The sequence below is a fragment of the Aquarana catesbeiana genome, linkage group LG05, assembly GCF_042186555.1.
Source record: "Aquarana catesbeiana isolate 2022-GZ linkage group LG05, ASM4218655v1, whole genome shotgun sequence".
In the NCBI taxonomy this organism is placed as follows: domain Eukaryota; kingdom Metazoa; phylum Chordata; class Amphibia; order Anura; family Ranidae; genus Aquarana; species Aquarana catesbeiana.
In genome coordinates, this window is record NC_133328.1 from 776505 (window position 1) to 801388 (window position 24884).

The following is a 24884-nucleotide window of genomic DNA, read 5'->3' on the forward strand; positions in this document are numbered from 1 at the left end:
ATGGAGGAAAGGGGTGGGGCCAGGAACAGCCAGGATATGGAGGAAAGGGGTGGGGCCAGGAACAGTCGGGATATGGAGGAAAAGTGTAGAGGATGCTGGATGTCCTCCAGCCAGGAAATGAGGGCGGGGCTCTATCGGACTTGCTGCAGCTTCTAATGCACATGGTGAGAAGCTCACAGTGTGCAGTGAAATCAGAGGAAGCCGTTTCAGGATTGGAGGCGGTACAACTGTGTAAGACAGAAGGGGGCGGAGTTTATTATATACTTTGTCTTGATGTAGCAGAGTGTGATGTGTTAGTATTTGGGATTTAGTTACTTTGTATCTGTTGGGTGTATTTTTCTCTCCTGCGCTCAATATAAAAGGAGAACTAAAGAAAAATCGCAGATCCACGGCGGCGTTCCTCCCCTTCCAATCCTGGGATCTGGACTCCGGCCGGCCAGTAAATAAATCTTCCTGCGTGCCGATCGCTGAGAAGACATTGGCTGCTGCTTACTGAAGCGCAGACAGAGCGACGCAGTGACAGAAAAGGGCAGAACGCGGGAGCTTGTCACCGCCGAACGCCATAATCCATCATAAACATCGCCGTGCACAAAAAAAACACGGGACAAAGAGCGCCCCCCCTCCCCCCGGGCACATGGCATTCCGCGCCTGAGCTGTAATTGGAAATGGCGGAATGCTGATGGGAATGACATGCTTACAAAGGAATATAATTGGAGACGGGGCAGCGACAAGGCTGCGAGGGCGATAAGGAGTCGAACGTTTCTGGATATGGAAATCAATTTTATCCCGAACCTCCCCCGCTCCTTTCATTCCTAAGGAAATAAAAACCTATTTGTCCAACGCCCCCCCCCCCCGTCCCATTTACACATAAAACGCTGATCGTCACCGACACGTGACACGCATAATCGTTCGACGCCGCAACTTGGGAAATATGTCAGGCTTGTAAATGAGAGTGCGGCTCTGAGAAGGGGGGGAGGGAAATACTACGCGCACTTATCACCCGGAGCCCGCGATATCCAATCACAGCGACTTTCCTTCTCATAGAAATCTCAACAACAAAATAAATATGAAATACAAGTATACAGAAACTTCACAAAAAACGCTGAAAGCTGAACTCCGGGATCAGCAAATATTATCTTAGGGGGTGAAGTTAAAAAAAAAATAAAAATAAAAAAAATCACATAGCTGTATGTGCATGGAAACTGCATGGAATTCGTTCTGTGAGAATTGAGACAAGATCGAATGTTCTCAGGTTATAGTCTCTGCAATTCGAATGTGTGAATGCAGGAAATCCTACATTATGGCCACTAGATGGTGCTAACTAGTATAGGGAATGAATGTGCTCCCCAGCACCATCTAGTGTATAGAATGGGGTATTTTTTTTCACATTCGAACTGCAGAGAATGTAGCCTGCGAACATTCGATTTTGCCTTGTTTGCATAGAACGAATTTACATGCAGTTCGATGGAAGAACAGCAAATTATATTTTATAAATGTTGCCTTGGTTATTTTTGTGTATTTCTCCCAGATCTGTGCAGTAATCCAGTGTGAGACTTCCTGTAATAAAGACCGCTCACCGCTGCCCTCTCTCCTTGTGCAGGGGGACTGGTCTGGTCTCCGCCCACTCCTGTAGTTTTCTGCAGTCAGCCTATAGAAGGTGGAGCCTGCTGGGCCACGCCCACAGCTACGATCTCTCTCTCTCTCCTTGTGCAGTGACTGGTCTTGTCTCCACCCCCCTCCTGTAGTGGGTGGAGCCTTATCTGTCCCTCCTACACCTCTGCTTTCTCCCCTTGTGCAGGGTAAATGGTCTTGTTGCTGCCCCCTCCTGTAGTGGGTGGAGCCTGCTGAGTCCCTCCCACAGCTCTGCTCTTTGCACAGATTATATACAACAAAGTGGTAGTGTCACTGCTACTTTTACAAGGTAATTAACTATATATGGGATTTCATGGTGGGAATATGACATCACTGGAGAAGGGGGTGGGGTTACATTGAACTATATATGTGTTAATATGGTGGGAATATGACATCACTATGACATCACTGGGGATGGGGGTGGGGTTATATTGAACTATATATGTGTTAATATGGTGGGAATATGACATCACTATGACATCACTGGAGAAGGGGGTGGGGTTACATTGAACTATATATGTGTTAATATGGTGGGAATATGACATCACTATGACATCACTGGGGATGGGGGTGGGGTTATATTGAACTATATATGTGTTAATATGGTGGGAATATGACATCACTATGACATCACTGGAGAAGGGGGTGGGGTTACATTGAACTATATATGTGTTAATATGGTGGGAATATGACATCACTGGGGATGGGGGTGGGTTCCATTGAACTACATATGTAATAATATGGAGGGACCCTTCAGGGCCCCCCGAAATGTTGTCCTGGCAGTCTGAGACATGTGACATTGATGTAGTCACAATAAATGGTGGAAATGCGTCTTCTGGCGACTTCTCTATTAGTTAATCGTTTATATTTAGAGATCGGCACGGCTCGTGTTTCCATGGCGGTTCTTGTTTAGAGGATTAAAGGGTTATTCCATCTTGCTGGCAGTCGCCTTCCTGCCTGTAAAACCATCATGTGAAGTGGCAGCTGATTTGGATTGTGGAAAAGCGCAATCAACCTTTGTGGCCCTTCTGCGTTTAACATGAGCGCACAAATCTGTGTTATATGGGCGGCTGGCGTTTGACGGCTGTATAGGTCACTCGGCATGAAAGCTCCAACATTCAGACCTCCCGTAATTATTGCGTTTGGTCCTGGCGACAGAAAGGACGGCTTGTCGAGGAGAAGCCATTGAAGGGGGGGGGTAACACGGCTTTCTATAGCTTTATCTTAATGGAAAATCAAGTGCAGCTTACAATCAGCAAATGTCCAGGGTCTACCCTCCCCCATCAGGAATAAACACCGGCTCACCGGACGCACTTAATCACCCGCTAGATCCCATTCACAAATAGCCCCGAGGATTACATCTCCGGGGCCCGGCTAAACGACGCTTCAAAAGGGCCAATTTCCAGCTTATAAAGACGGAAACACCGCGACTCCTCCGATCCCCGAGCCAGAGGAGGATTACGAGACTTCATTCCCAATAATATATATATATATATCGATCGGGGTCAGCTCTCCCCCCTCTACACCCCCAATGTACATGTCTGCTAGGAACTGATAGCCTTCTCATTACTTAGGGGGGGGAGGGGTGGAGCTCCTCTTTAACTGACATCACATGCAGACAGAGTACAGGCAAATACAACATTGTTACTTTGTATCTCTCCATCTCCTGTCTGATCAATGTTTATAAACAATGTTACTTTATATCTAGCTCCCATTTGAACAATGTTTATAAACAATGTTACATTGTATCTCACTCCTGTCTAAACAATGTTTATAAGTAAGATCATGATAGAACAACACTACACACTTCCTACACACTGCGGAGTTTTATATGCTAATCACTTTGCACATGTAAAAGAGCAAAAAATTTAAGTTTTCATTAAGGTGATACTAATCCCAGGAGCCTGCAGTCACTATATCTGATCTCCCCAGGAGCCTGCAGTCACTATATCTGATCTCCCCAGGAGCCTGCACACACTATATCTGATCTCCCCAGGAGCCTGCACTCACTATATCTGATCTCCCCAGGAGCCTGCACTCACTATATCTGATCTCCCCAGGAGCCTGCACTCACTATATCTGATCTTCTCAGGAGCCTGCAGTCACTATATCTGATCTCCCCAGGACTCTGCATTCACTATATCTGATCTCCCCAGGACTCTGCATTCACTATATCTGATCTCCCCAGGACTCTGCAGTCACTATATCTGGTCTCCCCAGGAGCCTGCATTCACTATATTTGCTCTCCCCAGGACTCTGCAGTCACTATATCTGATCTCCCCAGGAGCCTGCAGTCACTATATCTGGTCTCCCAGGAGCCTGCAGTCACTATATCTGGTCTCCCCAGGAGCCTGCACTCACTATATCTGATCTTCTCAGGACTCTGCAGTCACTATATCTGATCTCCCCAGGACTCTGCATTCACTATATCTGATCTCCCCAGGACTCTGCATTCACTATATCTGATCTCCCCAGGACTCTGCAGTCACTATATCTGGTCTCCCCAGGAGCCTGCATTCACTATATCTGATCTCCTCAGGAGCCTGCAGTCACTATATCTGATCTCCTCAGGACTCTACAGTCACTATATCTGATCTCCCCAGGACTCTGCAGTCACTATATCTGATCTCCCCAGGACTCTGCAGTCACTATATTTGCTCTCCCCAGGACTCTGCAGTCACTATATCTGATCTCCCCAGGAGCCTGCAGTCACTATATCTGGTCTCCCAGGAGCCTGCAGTCACTATATCTGGTCTCCCCAGGAGCCTGCACTCACTATATCTGGTCTCCCCAGGAGCCTGCACTCACTATATCTGATCTCCCCAGGACTCTGCAGTCACTATATTTGCTCTCCCCAGGACTCTGCAGTCACTATATCTGATCTCCCCAGGAGCCTGCAGTCACTATATCTGGTCTCCCAGGAGCCTGCAGTCACTATATCTGGTCCCCCCCAGAGCCTGCAGTCACTATATCTGATCTCCCAGGAGCCTGCAGTCACTATATCTGATCTCCCCAGGAGCCTGCACTCACTATATCTGATCTTCTCAGGACTCTGCAGTCACTATATCTGATCTCCCCAGGACTCTGCATTCACTATATCTGATCTCCCCAGGACTCTGCATTCACTATATCTGATCTCCCCAGGACTCTGCAGTCACTATATCTGGTCTCCCCAGGAGCCTGCACTCACTATATCTGATCTCCTCAGGACTCTACAGTCACTATATCTGATCTCCCCAGGACTCTGCAGTCACTATATCTGATCTCCTCAGGAGCCTGCAGTCACTATATCTGATCTCCTCAGGACTCTACAGTCACTATATCTGATCTCCCCAGGACTCTGCAGTCACTATATCTGATCTCCCCAGGACTCTGCAGTCACTATATTTGCTCTCCCCAGGACTCTGCAGTCACTATATCTGATCTCCCAGGAGCCTGCAGTCACTATATCTGGTCTCCCCAGGAGCCTGCACTCACTATATCTGGTCTCCCCAGGAGCCTGCACTCACTATATCTGATCTCCCCAGGACTCTGCAGTCACTATATTTGCTCTCCCCAGGACTCTGCAGTCACTATATCTGATCTCCCCAGGAGCCTGCAGTCACTATATCTGGTCTCCCAGGAGCCTGCAGTCACTATATCTGGTCCCCCCCAGAGCCTGCAGTCACTATATCTGATCTCCCAGGAGCCTGCAGTCACTATATCTGATCTCCCCAGGAGCCTGCAGTCACTATATCTGATCTCCCAGGAGCCTGCATTCACTATATCTGATCTCCCCAGGACTCTGCAGTCACTATATCTGCTCTCCCAGGAGCCTGCAGTCATTATATCTGATCTCCCCAGGACTCTGCAGTCATTATATCTGATCTCCCCAGGACTCTGCATTCACTAGATCTGATCTCCCACAGTACACAGAACATGGAAATGCAATTGGTTAGTAAATATAAACTGTTAAATTCCTTTTCCCATCAGCAGTATATAGCAATCTTGTGACTTCTATCAGTGTCGGGTTAAAGCTTGTAGGAGAAGCTTTCATTCTCCTCTGATTGTCCTATGAGGCTGCAGGATCCCTGACCCTCTGTCTGGACAGTGCTGATTGGCCCTGTGCTGATCACATGCACTCTCCCAAGTAAAAAAATACCAACTCTCTAGCAATACACACCAAACTGAGCATGTGCAGCCTGTCCCCTAGCCTCTGTTCTATCAGGAGATGGTTCGGGGACAGTGGAAGAAGGAGAGGATCAGAGCAGACACTATCACACAGCCCTTTTACACAATGCGGATGATTAACCCCTTAGGGTGCACAGTGAGTATAACAAGCATGCTTTACTGCATATACAGACTGATTTTACTGTTGTGGGTTTAGTAACATTTACCTACGTGCCGCTCGGTCCCAGCAGATTTACTGCAAGCTCAGCAACGCAAATAAACATTTTCGGCTTGCTTCCTGGTTTGTGGCACACATGTGCTACACCCCCTGCTGACCCCGCCCTGTGACTAGACACAGTGCGTTTTTGTCGGCGGGTATCAGCTGAGGCCAAACACAGGAGTCTGTACACAGAGCAGAGATCTGGCTGTTTCTTCACCCTGCAAAGCAGCCAGATCAGTTAGTAACAGCAGCACACATTACACATTATGAGGCACACAGTTAACCCCTTTAATTGCCCCTAGATGTTAACCCCTTCCCAGCCAGTGTCATTCGTACAGTGACAGTGTATAGTTTTATATCTGATCACTGTATTAGTGTCACTAATGATGTTGGTCAGTTAGTGACCCTCCCAGCGAGGGTCTGTTAGCGCCAGATTGCCCGCCACCCTATCACAGTCCCACTAAAAGGTCGCTGATCAACGCCATTACCAGTATATAGTGTCCTAGCTGAGTAAATTCCGGTATATATCCCGCAGTTTGTAGACATTATAACAATAACATAAACCAAATAATATATACTTATTCCGATGATTTTTTTTTTTTTTTTACCAAAGACATGTATATGAATATATTTTGGCCCCAATTCATGAAGAAATTTTATTGGATATGTTTAATAACAGAAAGTAGAAAATATATCCCCCCCCCCCAAAATGTTTAGTCTTTTTTCGTTAAAAAACCCCAGTGGTGATCAAATACCGCAAAAACGGGCGGAGCTTTCTACATCATTTCCGATTTGGAGTTTTCGGACGATCGGATCCCCTTTTTTCTTATCCATCTATACATGAATGCATCAAAAGATGGCGGATACCAAGGTGGGAAAGCGGGATAAAGAGCCGACTCTATTGTGAGGGTTTTTATCCCTGTAGGGGTATATATCCTCTGGTGAGTGTGGACCTGAGAGGGAGGGGCACCTGTGAAGAGTCATACATACATAGTTACATAGTAGGTGAGGTTGAAAAAAGACAAGTCCATCAAGTCCAACCTATGTGTGTGATTATATGTCAGTATTACATTATATATCCCTGTATGTTGCGGTCATTCAGGTGATTATCTAATAGTTTCTTGAAGCTATCGATGCTCCCCGCTGAGATCACCACATGTGGAAGGGAATTCCACATCCTTGCTGCCCTTACAGTAAAGAACCCGCTACGTAGTTTAAGGTTAAACCTCTTTTCTTCTAATTGTAATGAGTGGCCACGAGTCTTATTAAACTCTCTTCTGCGAAAAAGTTTTATCCCTATTGTGGGGTCACCAGTACAGTATTTGTAAATTGAAATCATATCCCCTCTCAAGCGTCTCTTCTCCAGAGAGAATAAGTTCAGAGCTCACAACCTTTCCTCATAACTAAGATCCTCCAGACCCTTTATTAGCTTTGTTGCCCTTCTTTGTACTCGCTCCATTTCCAGTACATCCTTCCTGAGGACTGGTGCCCAGAACTGGACAGCATACTCCAGGTGCGGCCGGACCAGAGTCTTGTAGAGCGGGAGAATTATCGTTTTATCTCTGGAGTTGATCCCCCTTTTAATACATGCCAATATTCTGTTTGCTTTGTTAGCAGCAGCTTGGCATTGCATGCCATTGCTGAGCCTATCATCTACTAGGACCCCCAGGTCCTTTTCCATCCTAGATTCCCCCAGAGGTTCTCCCCCCAGTCTATAGATTGCATTCAGATTTTTGCCACCCAAATGCATTATTTTACATTTTTCTACATTGAACCTCATTTGCCATGTAGTCGCCCACCCCATTAATTTGTTCAGGTCTTTTTGCAAGGTTTCCACATCCTGCGGAGAAGTTATTGCCCTGCTTAGCTTAGTATCGTCTGCAAATACAGAGATTGAACTGTTTATCCCATCCTCCAGGTCGTTTATGAACAAATTAAATAGGATTGGTCCCAGCACAGAACCCTGGGGAACCCCACTACCCACCCCTGACCATTCTGAGTACTCCCCATTTATCACCACCCTCTGAACACGCCCTTGTAGCCAGTTTTCAATCCATGTACTCACCCTATGGTCCATGCCAACGCACCTTATTTTGTACAGTAAACGTTTATGGGGAACTGTGTCAAATGCTTTTGCAAAATCCAGATACACCACGTCTACGGGCCTTCCTTTATCTAGATGGCAACTCACCTCCTCATAGAAGGTTAATAGATTGGTTTGGTGAGAACGATTCTTCATGAATCCATGCTGATTACTGCTAATGATACCGTTCTTATTACTAAAATCTTGTATATAGTCCCTTATCATCCCCTCCAAGAGTTTACATACTATTGATGTTAGGCTAACTGGTCTGTAATTCCCAGGGATGTATTTTGGGCCCTTTTTAAATATTGGTGCTACATTGGCTTTTCTCCAATCAGCTGGTACCATTCCAGTCAATAGACTGTCTGTAAAAATTAGGAACAACGGTCTGGCAATCACCTGACTGAGTTCCCTAAGTACCCTCGGATGCAAGCCATCTGGTCCCGGTGATTTATTAATGTTAAGTTTCTCAAGTCTAATTTTAATTCCGTCCTCTGTTAACCATGGAGGTGCTTCCTGTGTTGTGTCATGAGGATAAACACTGCAGTTTTGGTTACTGAAGCCCCCCCGAGTCACTCGTGAAGACTGAGGAGAAGAATAAATTCAATACCTTTGCCATCTCCCCATCCTTTGTAACCAGATGTCCTTCCTCATTCTTTATGGGGCCAATATGGTCTGTCCTCCCTTTTTTACTGTTTACATACTTAAAGAATTTCTTGGGATTTTTTTTGCTCTCCTCCGCTATGTGTCTTTCATGTTCTATCTTAGCCGTCCTAATTGCACCCTTACATTTCTTATTGCATTCTTTATAAAGTCTGAATGCTGAGGATGATCCCTCAACCTTGTATTTTTTGAAGGCCTTCTCCTTTGCTTTTATATACATTTTTACATTGGAGTTAAGCCATCCAGGATTTTTGTTTGCTCTTTTAAATTTATTACCCAATGGGATACATTGGCTAATGCCCTTATTTAATATGCTCTTAAAGCAAACCCATCTCTCCTCCGTATTCTTTGTTCCTAATACTTTATCCCAATTTATGCCTTTTAGCAAGGTTTGTAGTTTAGGGAAGTTGGCTCTTTTGAAATTCAGTGTCTTTGTATTCCCTTTATGTTTCCTATTTGTGTGATTTATACTGAAACTAATTGACCTGTGATCGCTGTTACCTAAATTGCCCCGTATTTCCACATCTGTGATCAGGTCTGTATTGTTGGTAATCAGTAGATCCAGTAATGTTTTATTTCTAGTTGGTGCGTCTACCATCTGACCCATAAAATTGTCCTGCAAGACATTAAGGAACTGGCGAGCCTTAAATGAATGCGCGATTCCCTCCGCCCAGTCTATGTCTGGATAATTAAAATCCCCCATTATGATAACACTTCCCATCCTTGCTGCTAATCCAATTTGTGATAGGAGATCCGTCTCCACTTCCTCCTTCAGGTTAGGGGGCCTATAGCATACTCCCAGTATTATTTTCCCCTTAGCTTCATCCCTTTGGAGCTCTACCCATAAGGATTCCACCTCCTCTCTAGCTCCCTCAGTGATGTCATCTCTCACATTCGCTTGTACATTATTCTTGATATATAGGCATACCCCTCCCCCTTTTTTACCCTCTCTATCCTTGCGGTATAGGGTATACCCTTGAATGTTTGCCAGCCAATCATGAGAGCTGTTGAACCAGGTCTCTGAAATTCCCACAAAATCCAAATCCTCCTTGTACAACAGTATCTCTAGTTCACCCATCTTGTCCGCCATGCTCCTGGCATTGGTGAACATGCCACATAGTTTAGACCGGTCGCATATTGTCCTCGTATTGGGTGTTTCAAAATTGCAACTAGGACTTGCTACTATACTCACCTTGTGTTTTTGTGCTTTGGTTAACCTACCAGTAATGCCCCCAATACTACCCTCTGGAATATCTTCCGCGCTGGCTATCTCTGTCTCTGGACCCTCCCCCCATCGCCTAGTTTAAAAACCCCTCTAACTTTTTGGCCATCTTCATTCCCAGCAGATCTGCACCCTCCTCATTTAGGTGCAGTCCGTCCCTTCTATAGTACTGGTTACCGACTGAGAAGTCGGCCCAGTCCTCCAGGAACCCAAACCCCTCCTTACTACACCAGCTCTTCAGCCACTTGTTTACTTCCCTAATCTCCCTCTCCCTCTCTGGTGTGGCTCGATGTACCGGTAGTATTCCTGAGAACACTACCTTGGAGGTCCTTTTCCTCAATTTAGCACCTAAGTCCCTAAAATCGTTCTTTAGGACACTCCATCTGCCTCTGACTTTGTCATTGGTGCCAACGTGCACCATGACAGCCGGGTCTTCCCCAGCCCCTCCCAGTAATCTGTCCACAAGATCCGTGATGTGCCGAACCCGAGCGACATACTGTTCGGCGCTTCAGGTCTTGGTTACAGATTGCCCTCTCTGTCCTTCTAAGAATTGAGTCCCCTACCACCAGAATCTGTCTTTCCTTTCCCTTTGCTGCCCCCCCACTCTCCCTGGAGGAGTTCTTCCCCTGGCAGCTAGGAGAGTCCCTCATCTCCAGTAGTGCTGGTCCCTGACTGGTTTCACCAATGTCACTCAATGGAGCGTACTTATTGGGATGCTCCAGTCCTGGATCGGCCTCTCTGGCACTTCCCCCTCTACCCCTCCTGACTGTCACCCATCTACTCTTTGCTAGTGCCTGCACCTCTTTGTCTCCACCCGCCTCTGTGCTGGCCCCTGCCGGCACCTGCCGTGTATGTTCCTGGCTCACCTTTAGTATGGAGGGACTTCTCAGTGCTGACAGTTGCTTCCCCAGATTCAGAACCTGGGCTTCCAGGGAAACAATGTGCTTACATTTTGCACAGCAGTATTCCATTTAGAGTCACCATTTAGATTACAATTTCTTTCACTTCACCAGCACTTTTTATGAACTTAAGTATGGAGTTGATTTTTTTATGGACTTTTTGTTTGATACGTTGGTGTTTTTTGCTGATTTATTGGAATCTTTGAAAAAATGGATACACTTTGGACACATATTGATCGATCAGCCCTCAAACACGATATAAATTGTGTTCACACAGAATGCACTTGTATATGATAATGCCTTAAAGAGACAGTACACTTTATAGAAATTTGTTATCACTTAGCAGCACCAATTCACCAATATATATATATTTATCTTACCGATTCCACACCTGTGGGTACAGCTGGGGGGGGTGGGCTGCAGCTAATTTCATTTTCCTGGCGCAGAACACTTTATTTCTTTTTAAATACCACCAAAAGAAAGTTCCTTTTATGTGAAATAAATGATATAAATGTCATTTGTGTATAGCGTTGTATGACCGCGCAATTACCAGTTAAAGTAGCGCAGTGCTGAATAGCAAACAATGCCCTGGTCATGAAGGGGGTAAAATCTTCCAGAAAAACTATGAAGAAAAATATGTACTAAGGATATAAAAAGTGTATTGAGTATACAGAGATATATAGAGAGAGAGAGAGAGGAAAAGAGAGAGAGAAGAGAAAGAGAGAGAGAAGACTGACACACCATTGAAAGGTCATGAATTGCCCATCCCATGGACCTCTGTCCTATATAGGAGGTGAGCTTTGCCGCCCCCATATACAGGGCTCAGATCACCAGAGACTCCATATTACACCCATTATCAGAATACTATGTCTCTTTATTACATGTTTGTGTCAGACACGCCCCGCACAGCTCTGGGAAGGATCTGAAATTCTATCCATTCTACTTCCTGAACGCGTCATAGCGACGAGGTGAGAACTTCACATTACACAGTGGTGTAGTGGTAGCACTCTCGCCTAGCAGTAAGAAGGGTCACTGGTTCGAATCCCAACCACGACACTACCTGCTTGGAGTTTGCATGTTCTCCCTGTGCCTGCGTGGGTTTTCTCCGGGTACTCCGGTTTCCTCCCACACTCCAAAGACATGCTGGTAGGTTAATTGGATCCTGTCTAAATTGTCCCTTAGTATATGTATGAATGTGAATTAGGGACCTTAGATTGTAAGCTCCTTGAGGGTAGGGACTGATATGAATGTACAATGTATATGTAAAGCGCTGCGTAAATTGACGGCGCTATATAAGTACCTGAAATAAATAAATAAATAAATAAATTACATATTTCCAGCAGGTTAGTGAGAATATTTTGGATGGGGACAATGGAAAGGCATCATTTTGTACCCCTGAGATGGGATTCCTGTACGGGGATTGTGTCACACCAGCAAACTTGTAGCAGAAATCTCTTTGCTTGTATTTCAATGTTTATCTAGACCAGGGGTCTATAAACTGCGGCCCGAGGGCCAGTAGCCTCTATCCGTCCTTGGCGGACTATTCCTCCCACTGACACCAACTATGTCTTCCACTGATACCAATGATGGGATACTATTCCTCCTACCGATAGGGGCACTACTCCTCCTCCTACTGACCACCAATCCTGAGGCCATATTTATTCTCACCGATGCTGGGCCCGGGACATTTTCTGCCCCCACTGGTCACAAGTCCGGCTCTCCTCAAGTCTGAAGAACAATAAACTAGCCCTTTGTTTGAAAAGTTTGATCAGGGGTGTCAATTTCATTGCGTGCTGTATCAAAAGTATGTCTGCCCCCAAAGGGCCAGTTGTATCTGGGGTGCGCTACGTACAGAGTGCTGAGTTTAGGAGTGTGTTATGTGCAGAGTGCAGGGTTCAGGGGTGCACTGTGTACAGAGTGCAGAGTTCAGGGATGTACTACGTACATGATGCAGAGTTCAAGGGTGTGTTATGTACAGAGTGCAGCGTTCAGGGGTGCGCTAAGTACAGAGTGCAAAGTTCAGGGGTACACTACATACATAGTGCAGAGTTCAAGGGTGTACTATGTACAGAGTGCAGGGTTCAGGGGTGTGCTCTGTACAGAGTGCAGTGTTTAGGGGTGCGCAGTGTACAGAGATCAGGGGTGCATTGTGTACAGAGTGCAGAGTTCAGGGGCGCTCTGTGTACAGAGTGCAGAGTTCAGGAGTGTGTTATGTGCAGGGTTCAGGGGTGCACTGTGTACAGAGTGCAGAGTTCAGGAGTGTGTTATGTGCAGGGTTCAGGGGTGCACTGTGTACAGAGTGCAGAGTTCAGGAGTGTGTTATGTGCAGGGTTCAGGGGTGCACTGTGTACAGAGTGCAGAGTTCAGGGGTGTACTGCGTACATGATGCAGAGTTCAAGGGTGTGTTATGTGCAGAGTGCAGGGTTAAGGGGTGCGCTGTGTACAGAGTGCAGAGATCAGGGGCGCTCTGTGTACAGAGTGCAGAGTTCAGGAGTGTGTTATGTGCAGAGTGCAGGGTTCAGGGGTGCGCTGTGTACAGAGTGCAGAGTTCAGGAGTGTACTACACACAGTGTAGCGTTCAAGGGCGTGCTATGTACAGACTGCAGAGTTCAGCATTCAGGAGTGTGTTATGTGCAGGGTTCAGGGGTGTGCTCTGTACAGAGTGCAGAGTTTAGGGGTGCACTACATACATAGTGCAGAGTTCAAAGGTGTGCTATGTACAGAGTGCAGAGTTCAAGGGTGTGCTATGTACAGAGTGCAGAGTTCAGGGGTGTGCTACGTACAGAATGCAGAGTTTAGGGGTGTACTACATACAGAATGTAAGGTTTAGGGGTGCACTACAGAGTGCAAAGTTCAGGGGTGTGCTGTGTACAGAGTTCAGGTGTGTGCTATGTACAGAATGCAGGGTTTAGGGGTGTGCTATGCACAGAGTTCAGGGGTGTGCTATGTACAGTATGCAGGGTTTGGGGTGTGCTATGTACAGTATGCAGGTTTTGGGGCGTGCTATGTACAGTATGCAGGGTTTGGGGTGCTCTATGTACAGTATGCAGGGTTTGGGGTGTGCTTTGTACAGCATGCAGGATTTAGGGTGCACTATGTACACATTGCAGAGTTCAGGGGTGCACCTCCGTCAGAGGTTGAACATCCCGACGCCTATCTTGGTACACCCTAAACTCGGCCGCAGTAAGCCAGCAGCGGACATCTTGCTACACCCAGCCCATATAGTTCGGGCTGGGTGTAAAAAGATGTCCGCTGCTGGCTTGCTGCAACTGAGAGCAGGGTGTACCAAGATGGGCGCCGCAGCATATAGCATTGCAAAATCCTTCATTTCCTTTCATTATTCATTTAATTTATTATGCCAGGCCAGTAATTGCCAATGTGTGCTGCCTATCAGTGCCTATGAGTGCTGCCTATCAGTGCCAGCCATCAGTCAGTGCCACCTATCGGGGGCCCATCAATGCTGAATATTGGTGCCAATGTCACATGATATAATCGGTATCAGCGAGTACTTGAAAAAAAAAAAAAAGTATCTGTACTTGTACTCGGTCTTAAAATAAAGATAGAGAGCGGCTAGATCTACAATTTATACATCCACTACAAACCACAATCTTGGAATTCCGGTTAATGTACTCCTTAATATAGATAGTCTGATCACATCCAGTTAGCAGGTGGGGATTTGAGGGTAGCCATGTATGCCTAGCACAGGGAGGGCAGGACTACCTGGAGATGGCCAACAGTTGGCTCATGGTACCACCACCTGCCCCAACAGTAACAGATACTGCTAACCACTGCAACCCTGCTCATCTCTGTCTTCTATTACAGTACCAGTCAGTTCCTAAACCATCTTCCATCAGGGAAGAAGCCTATGATTGGTGGCGTGGCATTGTGTCCTACATAAGGCTGGGGTAGGGGTGGCCCCCTGATGGAGAAATTAAGCCCTACTAATGAGCAATCAGCATCCACAAGGCTTAAAAGTAGATCTAAACTTTCACTGGGTGGTGTTTAGGTTTCCTTGTACACTGTGGGGTTTATTTACTAAAGGCAATAGACTGTGCATGTGACGGACCACCTGCCCCCCCCCCCCCCAACATACAGCTTCCTCCACTCTGGAACCGGGTATTATAGATGAATATTGTACCCAAGGACTAGACGACACTAGCTTGGGTGCAAACGAACTGACTATATTGTGAATTAACACAGAATATATACCACACAAAATCAGGTAAGAACTTGATCAAATTATCCTATACAGCTAGCTAGCTGCCATAACCCTGGTATTTTCAGCAACAGCATGCGGTTCTCTTTCGGATAAAAGTGGTCTCAGCCACGGATTCGCCGCGGGGTCACTTTTATTGGGGGAGGAAGAGAGCCCCCCCTCCCGTCACGCTACGATCGTCTCCGCCCCTTAACCGGAGCCGTCGTTAGCAGCAGAGACAATCGCGTCTGCTCCCCCCACTGCCTGGATGCCTAGTGAGGGAAAGATGGCCTCCACTCGGCTCCATAACATTAGATGGTGGAAGCGACGCCAAACGTCACTTCCGCCCAATGGTCTTAAAGGGGAAATGTTTTTTTTTTTTGTAAAAAAGAAAAATTACATAAAATATATGTTTTTTATTGCATTTTAGTGTAAATGTGAGATCTGAGGTCTTTTTGACCCCCCAGATCTCACATTAAAGAGGTCCAGTCATGATTTTTTTCTATTACAAGGGATGTTTACATTCATTGTAATAGGAATAAAAGTGACCTTTTTTTTTTTTTAAAGGACAGTGTAAAAATAAAAAATAAAAAGTATAATAAATAAGATAATATAAATAATAATAATAAAAAAAAAATGAAATAATTTAAAGCTCCCCATTGAGCTTGTGCGCATAAGCGAACGCATTTGAGGTATCGTCGCGATCGTTAGAGCGAGAGCAATAATTCCAGCCCTGGACCTCCTCTGTAACGCTAAACATGTAACCTGTAGAATTTTTTAAACGTCGCCTATGGAGATTTTTAAGGGTAAAAGTTTGTCGTCATTCCACGAGCGGGCACAATTTTGAAGCGTGGCATGTTGGGTATCAATTTACTCAGAGTAACATTAGCTTTCAAAATGAAAAAAAAATGGGCTAACTTGACTGTTTTCTTATTTTTTAAGTCAAAAAAGTGTATTTTTTCCATACAAATTTCGCTTGTAAGACCGCTGCGCAAATACAGTGTGACATAAAGGATTGCAATGACCTCCATTTTATTCTCTAGGGCAGCCATTCTCAACTAGGGTACTGTGGAACCCTGGGGTTCCTCCAGAGGTTGCTAGGGGTTCCTTGAGCTGCGGCTGATCAACCACCTATTTGATTATGTCTACAGAGTTCAAGGTTCAGCACCACTTAGGAAAGCCAGCAGCATGACACCAAATATCTTTTTAGCTGTTAAGAGGGAGGAAAATGAGGGAAAAAGTGGGACTTTATATGAGGTATAGGGGTGCCGCTCAGGTCCCCCCCTCCATCCCGATTGGATGAAAATAATAAAAAATAAAAAATGAAGAAATAGCGGGACTTTTTATATAAACACACGGGAGCACAAATAAAATTGATAGCTTTTAATAAAATCAAATGGTTATAGAGTTTCTGTATTCAAATAATTCAATGCATGATGCTATATATGAAACTATTCGTACAACTACTACAATTCATTGAAACCAGAAGAGATATACATACATACATATTCCAACAAGGAATCAATACATAATACATAGTATAAAAAACATTTGGAGCATGATTACATGATTAAATGGAAAAAATATGAAAGACAAAGAAAAAGGGGGGGTATTGTAGGGGGGCCAGCGTCTGACGTTGGGGACATGGTTGCGGGGGCTTGGCAGTTTTGGACCTCATCCCCGCATGAATTCCGCACTCCGTTTGGTATACACCTATCATCACCCACCACCCATGCATCCTTGCATTTCTGGTTGGACTTTCTGGTTATCAGGTACACATTCCCTCCTACCACCATTTGACTTTCAAACCGAGTCCCATTTCCCCTTCATCACTTTCCTGGCTTTCAGTTTTTCCCTTTTTTCTTCTCACTCCCGCTTTTCCTTCTCTCCCTTTCTCCCCCTTCCTGTTCCTCACCATTTGCCCCTCTCAAATCACCCTGCTAATTCTTTCCCCTCTCCTTTTCTTTTTTCAGCTTCCTTTTTCCTTTCACTCTTTTCATATCTTCACACCTTTTTTTCATTCACACCAATCCTCTTCACCCCCTTTTATTCCCTCCTGTGCTCTACATCTTTCTTTCTCTACCTCTTTCTTTTCACTTTTGCCTCACGTTCACTCCACAGCAACATAACTTTCTTTTCCTTATAGATTTGGCTCTCTTGTTCCATTACTCTCTACATTGTTATTCCTGCGGGGCGTCGTCCATTCCTGTGTTTTGCCCGCTGCGGCATGTCCCCTCAGCTCCCGAGCATGGCATACTTGGTTTGGCCTGGGTGTTTCATGGCCGCACCGCCAGTGTGTGGACCACACATGTAAGTGTACGGGCAGTTCGGGTCCATCAGGGAAGACCCTTCCTGCCTGTTCTGAGCTTTTTTCTTTCTTTTTTCCCCGTCTCTTTTTCTTTTTCTTCTTTTTCCTTTCGAATAAATATTTTTCCTTCATTTTTTAGATTATCACTACGGTTCCTTGCTCCTGATGATAGGTCAAATACCTTGAAACGCGTAGAGCCAACAACAACCCAGTGTACACATTGATGCATCTGATCAGGCCGTTCCATATTAATTGGTTTTTTTTTTCCCCCCTACAATACCCCCCCTTTTTCTTTGTCTTTCATATTTTTTCCATTTAATCATGTAATCATGCTCCAAATGTTTTTTATACTATGTATTATGTATTGATTCCTTGTTGGAATATGTATGTATGTATATCTCTTCTGGTTTCAATGAATTGTAGTAGTTGTACGAATAGTTTCATATATAGCATCATGCATTGAATTATTTGAATACAGAAACTCTATAACCATTTGATTTTATTAAAAGCTATCAATTTTATTTCTGCTCCCGTGTGTTTATATAAAAAGTCCTGCTATTTCTTCATTTTTTATTTTTTATTATTTTCATCTTTTTAGCTGTCTTTAAGGGTGGCATTCTGAGCACCACTTTAAGGGGGACATTCTTCTACTGACCACCAGTATAAGGAGTATTGTTTCTATTGAGCCCTGATGATTTGGTTTTAGGAAGGGTTCCTCGAGACATAAGTTATTTTTGGGGTTCCTCTAGGGTTCAAAGGTTGAGAAAGCTTGCTCTAGGGCGTCTGAAAAAAAAATATAAAATGCTTGGGGGTTCTAAGTAATTTTTTAGCAAAAATAAATGATTTTAACTTGTAAACAACAAATGTCAAAAAGAGGCTCGGCCCTTAAGTGGTTAAGGAAAGATGCAGATTTTAAAAGACTGAAAACTGAATAATTTTTATCCCAATATTCTCATTTTCCTTTTAGCGAGAGCTCATATAACGAAAGGCTTCGTAGACTCGAGTGTCAGTTCACATGGAACTTGGAGAGGAATGATAAACTCAACATACATGACATCTTACAGACACTAGAGGTCATAATCCAACATGCAGCCCATCAGAACAGTCCCACCCTGTATAATGTAAAGGCGTATCTCCTGCACCAACTAAAGAGGAGCAGTGAGGCCCTCCTATGCTTAAAACAGGCTGAAGAACAAGTGAGGAGGGATCAACAAGCATCTGCTGACCATCACCTCATGACCATCTATGGAAACTATGCCTGGATTTATTACCACCTGAACAACTTTCAACAAGTAGACGAAGATCTTCAGAAAATCCAAGAGGTTCATAGCAGACTCTCAAGCGATATCTCACAATCAGCAGACACATGGGACGAGCGCGGCTGGTCCCTTCTGCAGGTAGGGGTCAGGAATGGGTTCTAAGCTACAATATGGTTCAAGAAAGCTCTAGAAGTGTCCCCCGATGATGATGACTTTTTTGCTGGCTTAGCTTACTCCACCTCTGCACATGCAATGTACTCCGAAGATGCAGACGTGAGGAATGAAGCGATGAGACTCTTGGATCAAATAGTTACTAAAGACCCTCAGAACTGGGAAGCTAAAGCATGCTTGGCCAAGATGATGGAAAAGACAGGCCAGAGAAAAAAACTAGCCAAAGCACGGAAACTGACAGAAGATAGTTTCCAAGGAAGCTCCGATCCGGAAGTATTGAGGATCATTGCAGGATTGTATAGAATAATACCTTTCAAGAAAAGCCTCGATCTTTTAACAAGAGCTCAGCTTCTTGCTCCTCGTTACCATAAACTGATCCAAGAAATGGGCCACGCTTATAGGTATCGGGTTTACCATCTAAAAGATGAGGAAAGGTCACATGCCATAGCAGAAGCCTCCAAGTTTTATACCGCTGCTATTGAACTAATGCCGTGGAATATGTCTGTGAGGATGGACTTGGCGGAAATGTATGGGCTAGAATATAAGAAGGACTTGGAGGGAATTATTTACTCCATGATAAACTCTGAGGTGGAGTCTCTGAGCAAGGCTTGCAAACAGCGTTTCTATTTACAGTACGGGATATTCCTCCAGTATAAGGTTCATTGTCCATCAGCTGGAATAGAAATACTAAAAAAGGGTTTTCAGATCAAGCCGGATTCTAAATTAGGAGTGAAATGCAAGAAGAACTTGACATATTATATTCTTCTGGATGGCACAAAAGAGGAGGAAATTGATGGATTCATCTGCGAGTTGGAAGATGCAAGAAGAGCAAAGTTACTGAAGAGCTAACCTTCCAACCACTGCCGGTGTAAATCAAAGTTCTGTACAGTATGGTTGTCTTTATGTGTTTCTTGTTCAATGTTTTCTATTAAAGTTTCAACAAGTACAAAGAGAGGAATGGAGACAAGTAGAGGACTATACATTCAAGGTCCAGATTTCAATCCAGCCCTCATATGATAAAGTTTTGCCTAGTTCTGCCCCCAGCTTAGCATGTAGTTGGTTTTAGAGGAGCACCTTATGCCGCGTACACACGAGCGGACTTTACGGCAGACTTTGCCTGGCGGACGGGATTTCGTCGGACAATTCGATCGTGTGTGGGCTCCAGCGGACTTTGTTTTCTCAAAAGTTGGACGGACTTAGATTTGAAACATGTTTTAAATCAATCCGTCGAAATCGAGTCCGGTCGAAAAGTCCGCTCGTCTGTATGCTAGTTCGACGGACAAAAAGCCATGCTAGGGCAGCTATTGGCTATGAACTTCCTTGTTTTAGTCCGGTCGTACGTCATCACGTACGAATTTGACGGACTTTGGTGGATTGTGTGTAGGCAAGTCCGTTCATTCGGAAAGTCCGTCAAAGTCCGTTGAAAAGTCAGCCAAGCAAAGTCTGCCGTAAAGTCCGCTCGTGTGTACGCGGCATTAGATAAGCAAAGAAACAAATCTATGGGCTTTATTTTTTCATTAAAAGAAAACTTTCTGAGAACAAAGCAAATTTCAAAATATGATAAACCAAGAGGGCACCGTACAGATGAAGGAGGTTAGGTCCATTTAATCCAGGGGGTCTCCAAAACTTTCTAAACAAAGGGCCATTTTACCTTCCTTCAGACTTTGGGGGACCAGTCTGTGGCCAGTGGGAATAGACAATGTTTCAGGCATGGTGATCAGAGGGAGTAAAAGTTACATAGTGCCTGTGGTCAATAGGAGCAGGAATAGTGTCCCATCATTGGTGTCAGTGGGAGGAATAGTGCCCCATCATTGATGTCAGTGGGAGGAATAGTGCCCCATCATTGATGTCAGTGGGAGGAATAGTGCCCCATCATTGGTGTCAGTGGGAGGAATAGTGTCCCATCATTGGTGTCAGTGGGAGGAATAGTGTTCAATCATTTGTGTCAGTGGGAGGAATAGTGTCCCATCATTGGTATCAGGGGAAGGAATAGTGCCCCATCATTGGTGTTAGTGGGAGGAATAGTGCCCCATCGGTATCAGTGGGAGGAATAGTGCCCAATCGTTGGTATCAGTGAGAGGATTAGTGCCCCATCATTGGTATCAGGGGGAGGAATAGTGTCCCATCATTGGTGTCAGTGGGAGGAATAGTGCCCCATCATTGGTATCAGTGGGAGGAATAGTGTCCCATCATTGGTGTCAGTGGGAGGAATAGTGCCCAATCATTGGTGTCAGTGGGAGGCCCACTGATCCCATCATTGGTATCAGTGGGAGGAATAGTGTCCCATCATTGGTATCAGTGGGAGGAATAGTACCCCATCATTGGTATCAGTGGGACGAATAGTGTCCCATCATTGGTATCAGTGGGAGGAATAGTGCCCCATCATTGGTATCAGTGGGACGAATAGTGTCCCATCATTGGTATCAGTGGGAGGAATAGTGTCCCATCATTGGTGTCAGTGGGAGGAATAGTGTCCCATCATTGGTGTCAGTGGGAGGAATAGTGCCCCATCATTGGTATCAGTGGGAGGAATAGTGCCCCATCATTGGTAACAGTGGGAGGAATAGTGCCCCATCATTGGTATCAGTGGGAGGAACAGTGAACACATTACGCATGCATCCGCTGGATGTCAAATTCATCAGACCAGCAAAATATAATAAATGAATAAATAGTCCAAAATGAAGTTCATCGGATAAATGTCAAAATGTTCTAGTAAGGTCGTGTTTCACACTCACCAGAAGGACAAGTGCAATATAAACACATATAAGCCGTTCATAATGAAGACAACTTCTGATGATTGAAACCAGTCCCATTAATTATTTAGGAGCTCAAGAGAAGAACAAATAGTGTAATACTGCGGCACTATTCCCTATATAAAGTAGGATAAATCAAAGGCAAGTCCCCACATCTCCCCAAAGGAAGAGATTGTGGGAAAATATAAATAAAACACATTTTTTTTTATACAAAATTTAATAAAAAAATATATTATTTTATAAGAACATATTGTACCAACACTGTAAATATATAATATAACCGTACTGTGCAACAAATGCGTGGTATGATGTATATGGATCAACGCGTTTCACCCAGATGAGGGGCTTCTTCGGGATCCACTTTTCAATATTAGTAAGTCTAATAACTCAAATTATGACCAAAGAGTGTCACCAATTCATCACGCAGTGGTAGCCGACAGGAAGATATATGTCCAGAAACATATCAACAATCATTAAAAGAGGAGAGTCCCCAACACATTAATCTGTCCCCCCCCATGTATGTTCTATTACTAATGTCCACCAACGTGCCATCACCTATTGTTACCTTCACTGTCCTCCAATGTCCCAGCACCTATTGTTACCATTACTGTCCACCAATGTCCCATCTCTTATTGTTACCATCACTGTCCACCAATGTCCCATCATCTATTGCTGCCATTACTGTCCACCAATGTCCCATCATCTATTGTTACAATCACTGTCCACCAATGTCCCATCACTTATTGTTACCATCACTGTCCACCAATGTCCCATCACCTATTGTTACCATCACTGTCCACAAATGTCCCATCTATTGTTGCCATTACTGTCCACCAATGTCCCATCATCTATTGTTGCCATTACTGTCCACCAATGTCCCATCACCTATTGTTACCATCACTGTCCACCAATGTCCCATCACCTATTGTTACCATCACTGTCCACCAATGTCCCATCATCTATTGCTGCCATTACTGTCTACCAATGTCACATCACCTATTGTTGCCATCACTGTCCACCAATGTCCCATCACTTTTTGTTACCATCACCGTCCACCAATGTCCCATCACCTATTGTTACCATCACTGTCCATAAATGTCCCATCATCTATTGTTGCCATTACTGTCCACCAATGTCCCATCATCTGTTGTTGCCATTACTGTCCACCAATGTCCCATCATCTATTGTTACCATCACCGTCCACTACTGTCCACCAATGTCCCATGATCTATTGTTACCATTACTGTCCACCAATGTCCCATAACCTATTGTTACTATCACTGTCCACCAATGTCCCATCACCCATTGTTACCATCACTGTCCACCAATGTCCCATCACCTATTGTTACCATCACTGTCCACCAATGTCCCATCACCTATTGTTACCATCACTGTCCACCAATGTCCCATCACCTATTGTTACCATCACCGTCCACCAATGTCCCATCACCTATTGTTGCCATTACTGTCCACCAATGTCCCATCACCTATTGTTACCATCACTGTCCACCAATGTCCCATCACCTATTGTTACCATCACTGTCCACCAATGTCCCATCACCTATTGTTACCATCACCGTCCACCAATGTCCCATCACCTATTGTTGCCATTACTGTCCACCAATGTCCCATCACCTATTGTTGCCATTACTGTCCACCAATGTCCCCTCATCTATTGCTGCCATTACTGCCCACCAATGTCCCATCATCTATTGTTGCCATTACTGTCCACCAATGGCCCATCACCTATTGTTACTATCACTGTCCACCAATGTCCCATCACCTACAGTATTGTTACCATCACCGTCCACCAATGTCCCATCACCTATTGTTACCATCACCGTCCACTAATGTCCCATCACCTATTGTTACCATCACCGTCCACCAATGTCCCATCACCTATTGTTGCCATTACTGTCCACCAATGTCCCATCATCTATTGCTGCCATTACTGTCCACCAATGTCCCATCACCTATTGTCACCATTATTGTCCACCAATGTCCCATCACCTATTGTTACCATCACCGTCCACCAATGTCCCATCACCTATTGTTACCATCACTGTCCACTAATGTCCCATCACCTATTGTTACCATCACCGTCCACCAATGTCCCATCAACTATTGTCACCATCATTGTCCACCAATGTCCCATTACCTATTGTTATCATCACCGTCCACCAAGGTGCCATTATCTGTTAACATCACTCACCACCAATGTGCCATCACCTATTCTTACCATCATCATCCACCAATGTGCCATCACCAGATTACTATCCTGTGTGAACCAGAATTAATAACAAAAGAACCATTGAATTACCTCCCAATAAACACTAAAGAATAATGTGATATGGAGAGCGCTCTCAGTTGTTTGTATTGCCTCTCGTGCCGAATACATCCAGAGAAATGTTTCCTCGATTGCATTGATTTTCGGTTCTGGGAGCGGCCGGGGAAAGTAAAATAGCAGAAAAAGTGATACAAATAGAGATGTAGGGAGAATATAAAGGAGAACACTAAATCCTCATAGTGGGAACCAGCCATACAAGCGGCGCCATAAACCAAACTGCAGTTATAATCAGCCGCGTGTTTGTCTGGAAGAGACTCCGGTGATGGGAGAGAAGCGCTCACATGTGTCCGCTGTTATCTACAGGTCTACTGCAGAGACTGACCAGAACGTGTTTCACCATACGAATAGAGTGCTAGCTCTGCAGCACAAGGCACCTTATTCCAAAGCAATACACATCTTAAAGCTGCTCTCCAGGCAAACAGCTAAAAACACACACAGGAGCGGATTTGTATTTCCTGAGCTGGGTTCCCTGCAATTAGTTGCAGGAGGAGGCCCCATGGAAAGCAATGTGAGGCTGGCAGCTCCCGCAGCTAATTGTGGCCGCTCACATGTAATTGCTCAAGCAGCGAACGTTCTGTGCCCAGGGCTGATCACTCGCAGGTTACTAAATTTCATGCGAGTGGCTGTAATTAGCTGTGGTAGGTGCTTACTACCACAAATGCAAACAATGTTATCTGCCTTCTCAGCTATCTTTTGTAGACTACGAATCCACCATCCGCCCCATATCATGGAGATGAAGAGGAGGAGGATAGGTTTGTCGTTCAAACCAGGGGACCAGCCCAGGGTGACAACACTGCCACTCCATAAATACAGTAGGCTTAGGGTTGGCAACCTAGGACAGGAAGTGTTTTATTGGCAGGATCACCAGGTGAAAAGGAAAGAGAAAAACGGAAAAAATCAAAATAATGCTGGATCAAGAACTGTTAAGCTGCTTTATATGACAATATTGTTCTTGGGTTAAAATTTCATGGTTGAGTATTAAG

The 24884-nt window shown here is 44.8% G+C and overlaps 2 protein-coding genes across 2 annotated transcripts in view; one reads left to right on the forward strand and one right to left on the reverse strand.

The window, feature by feature from the left end:
• The window catches only part of LOC141146207 (interferon-induced protein with tetratricopeptide repeats 5-like), a 32460-nt gene extending 12804 nt beyond the window's left edge, over window positions 1-19656 (forward strand). The window contains exons 2-3 of the mRNA XM_073632940.1: window positions 18339-18785; window positions 18816-19656. Of these exons, the coding sequence (XP_073489041.1) occupies window positions 18339-18785; window positions 18816-19650 (1282 nt within the window). The 3' untranslated portion in view covers window positions 19651-19656. The remainder of the gene's footprint in view (window positions 1-18338; window positions 18786-18815) is intronic.
• TSNARE1 (t-SNARE domain containing 1) overlaps window positions 1-24884 on the reverse strand; it is a gene marked incomplete in the record, with an annotated part of 405182 nt that overhangs the window by 68562 nt on the left and 311736 nt on the right.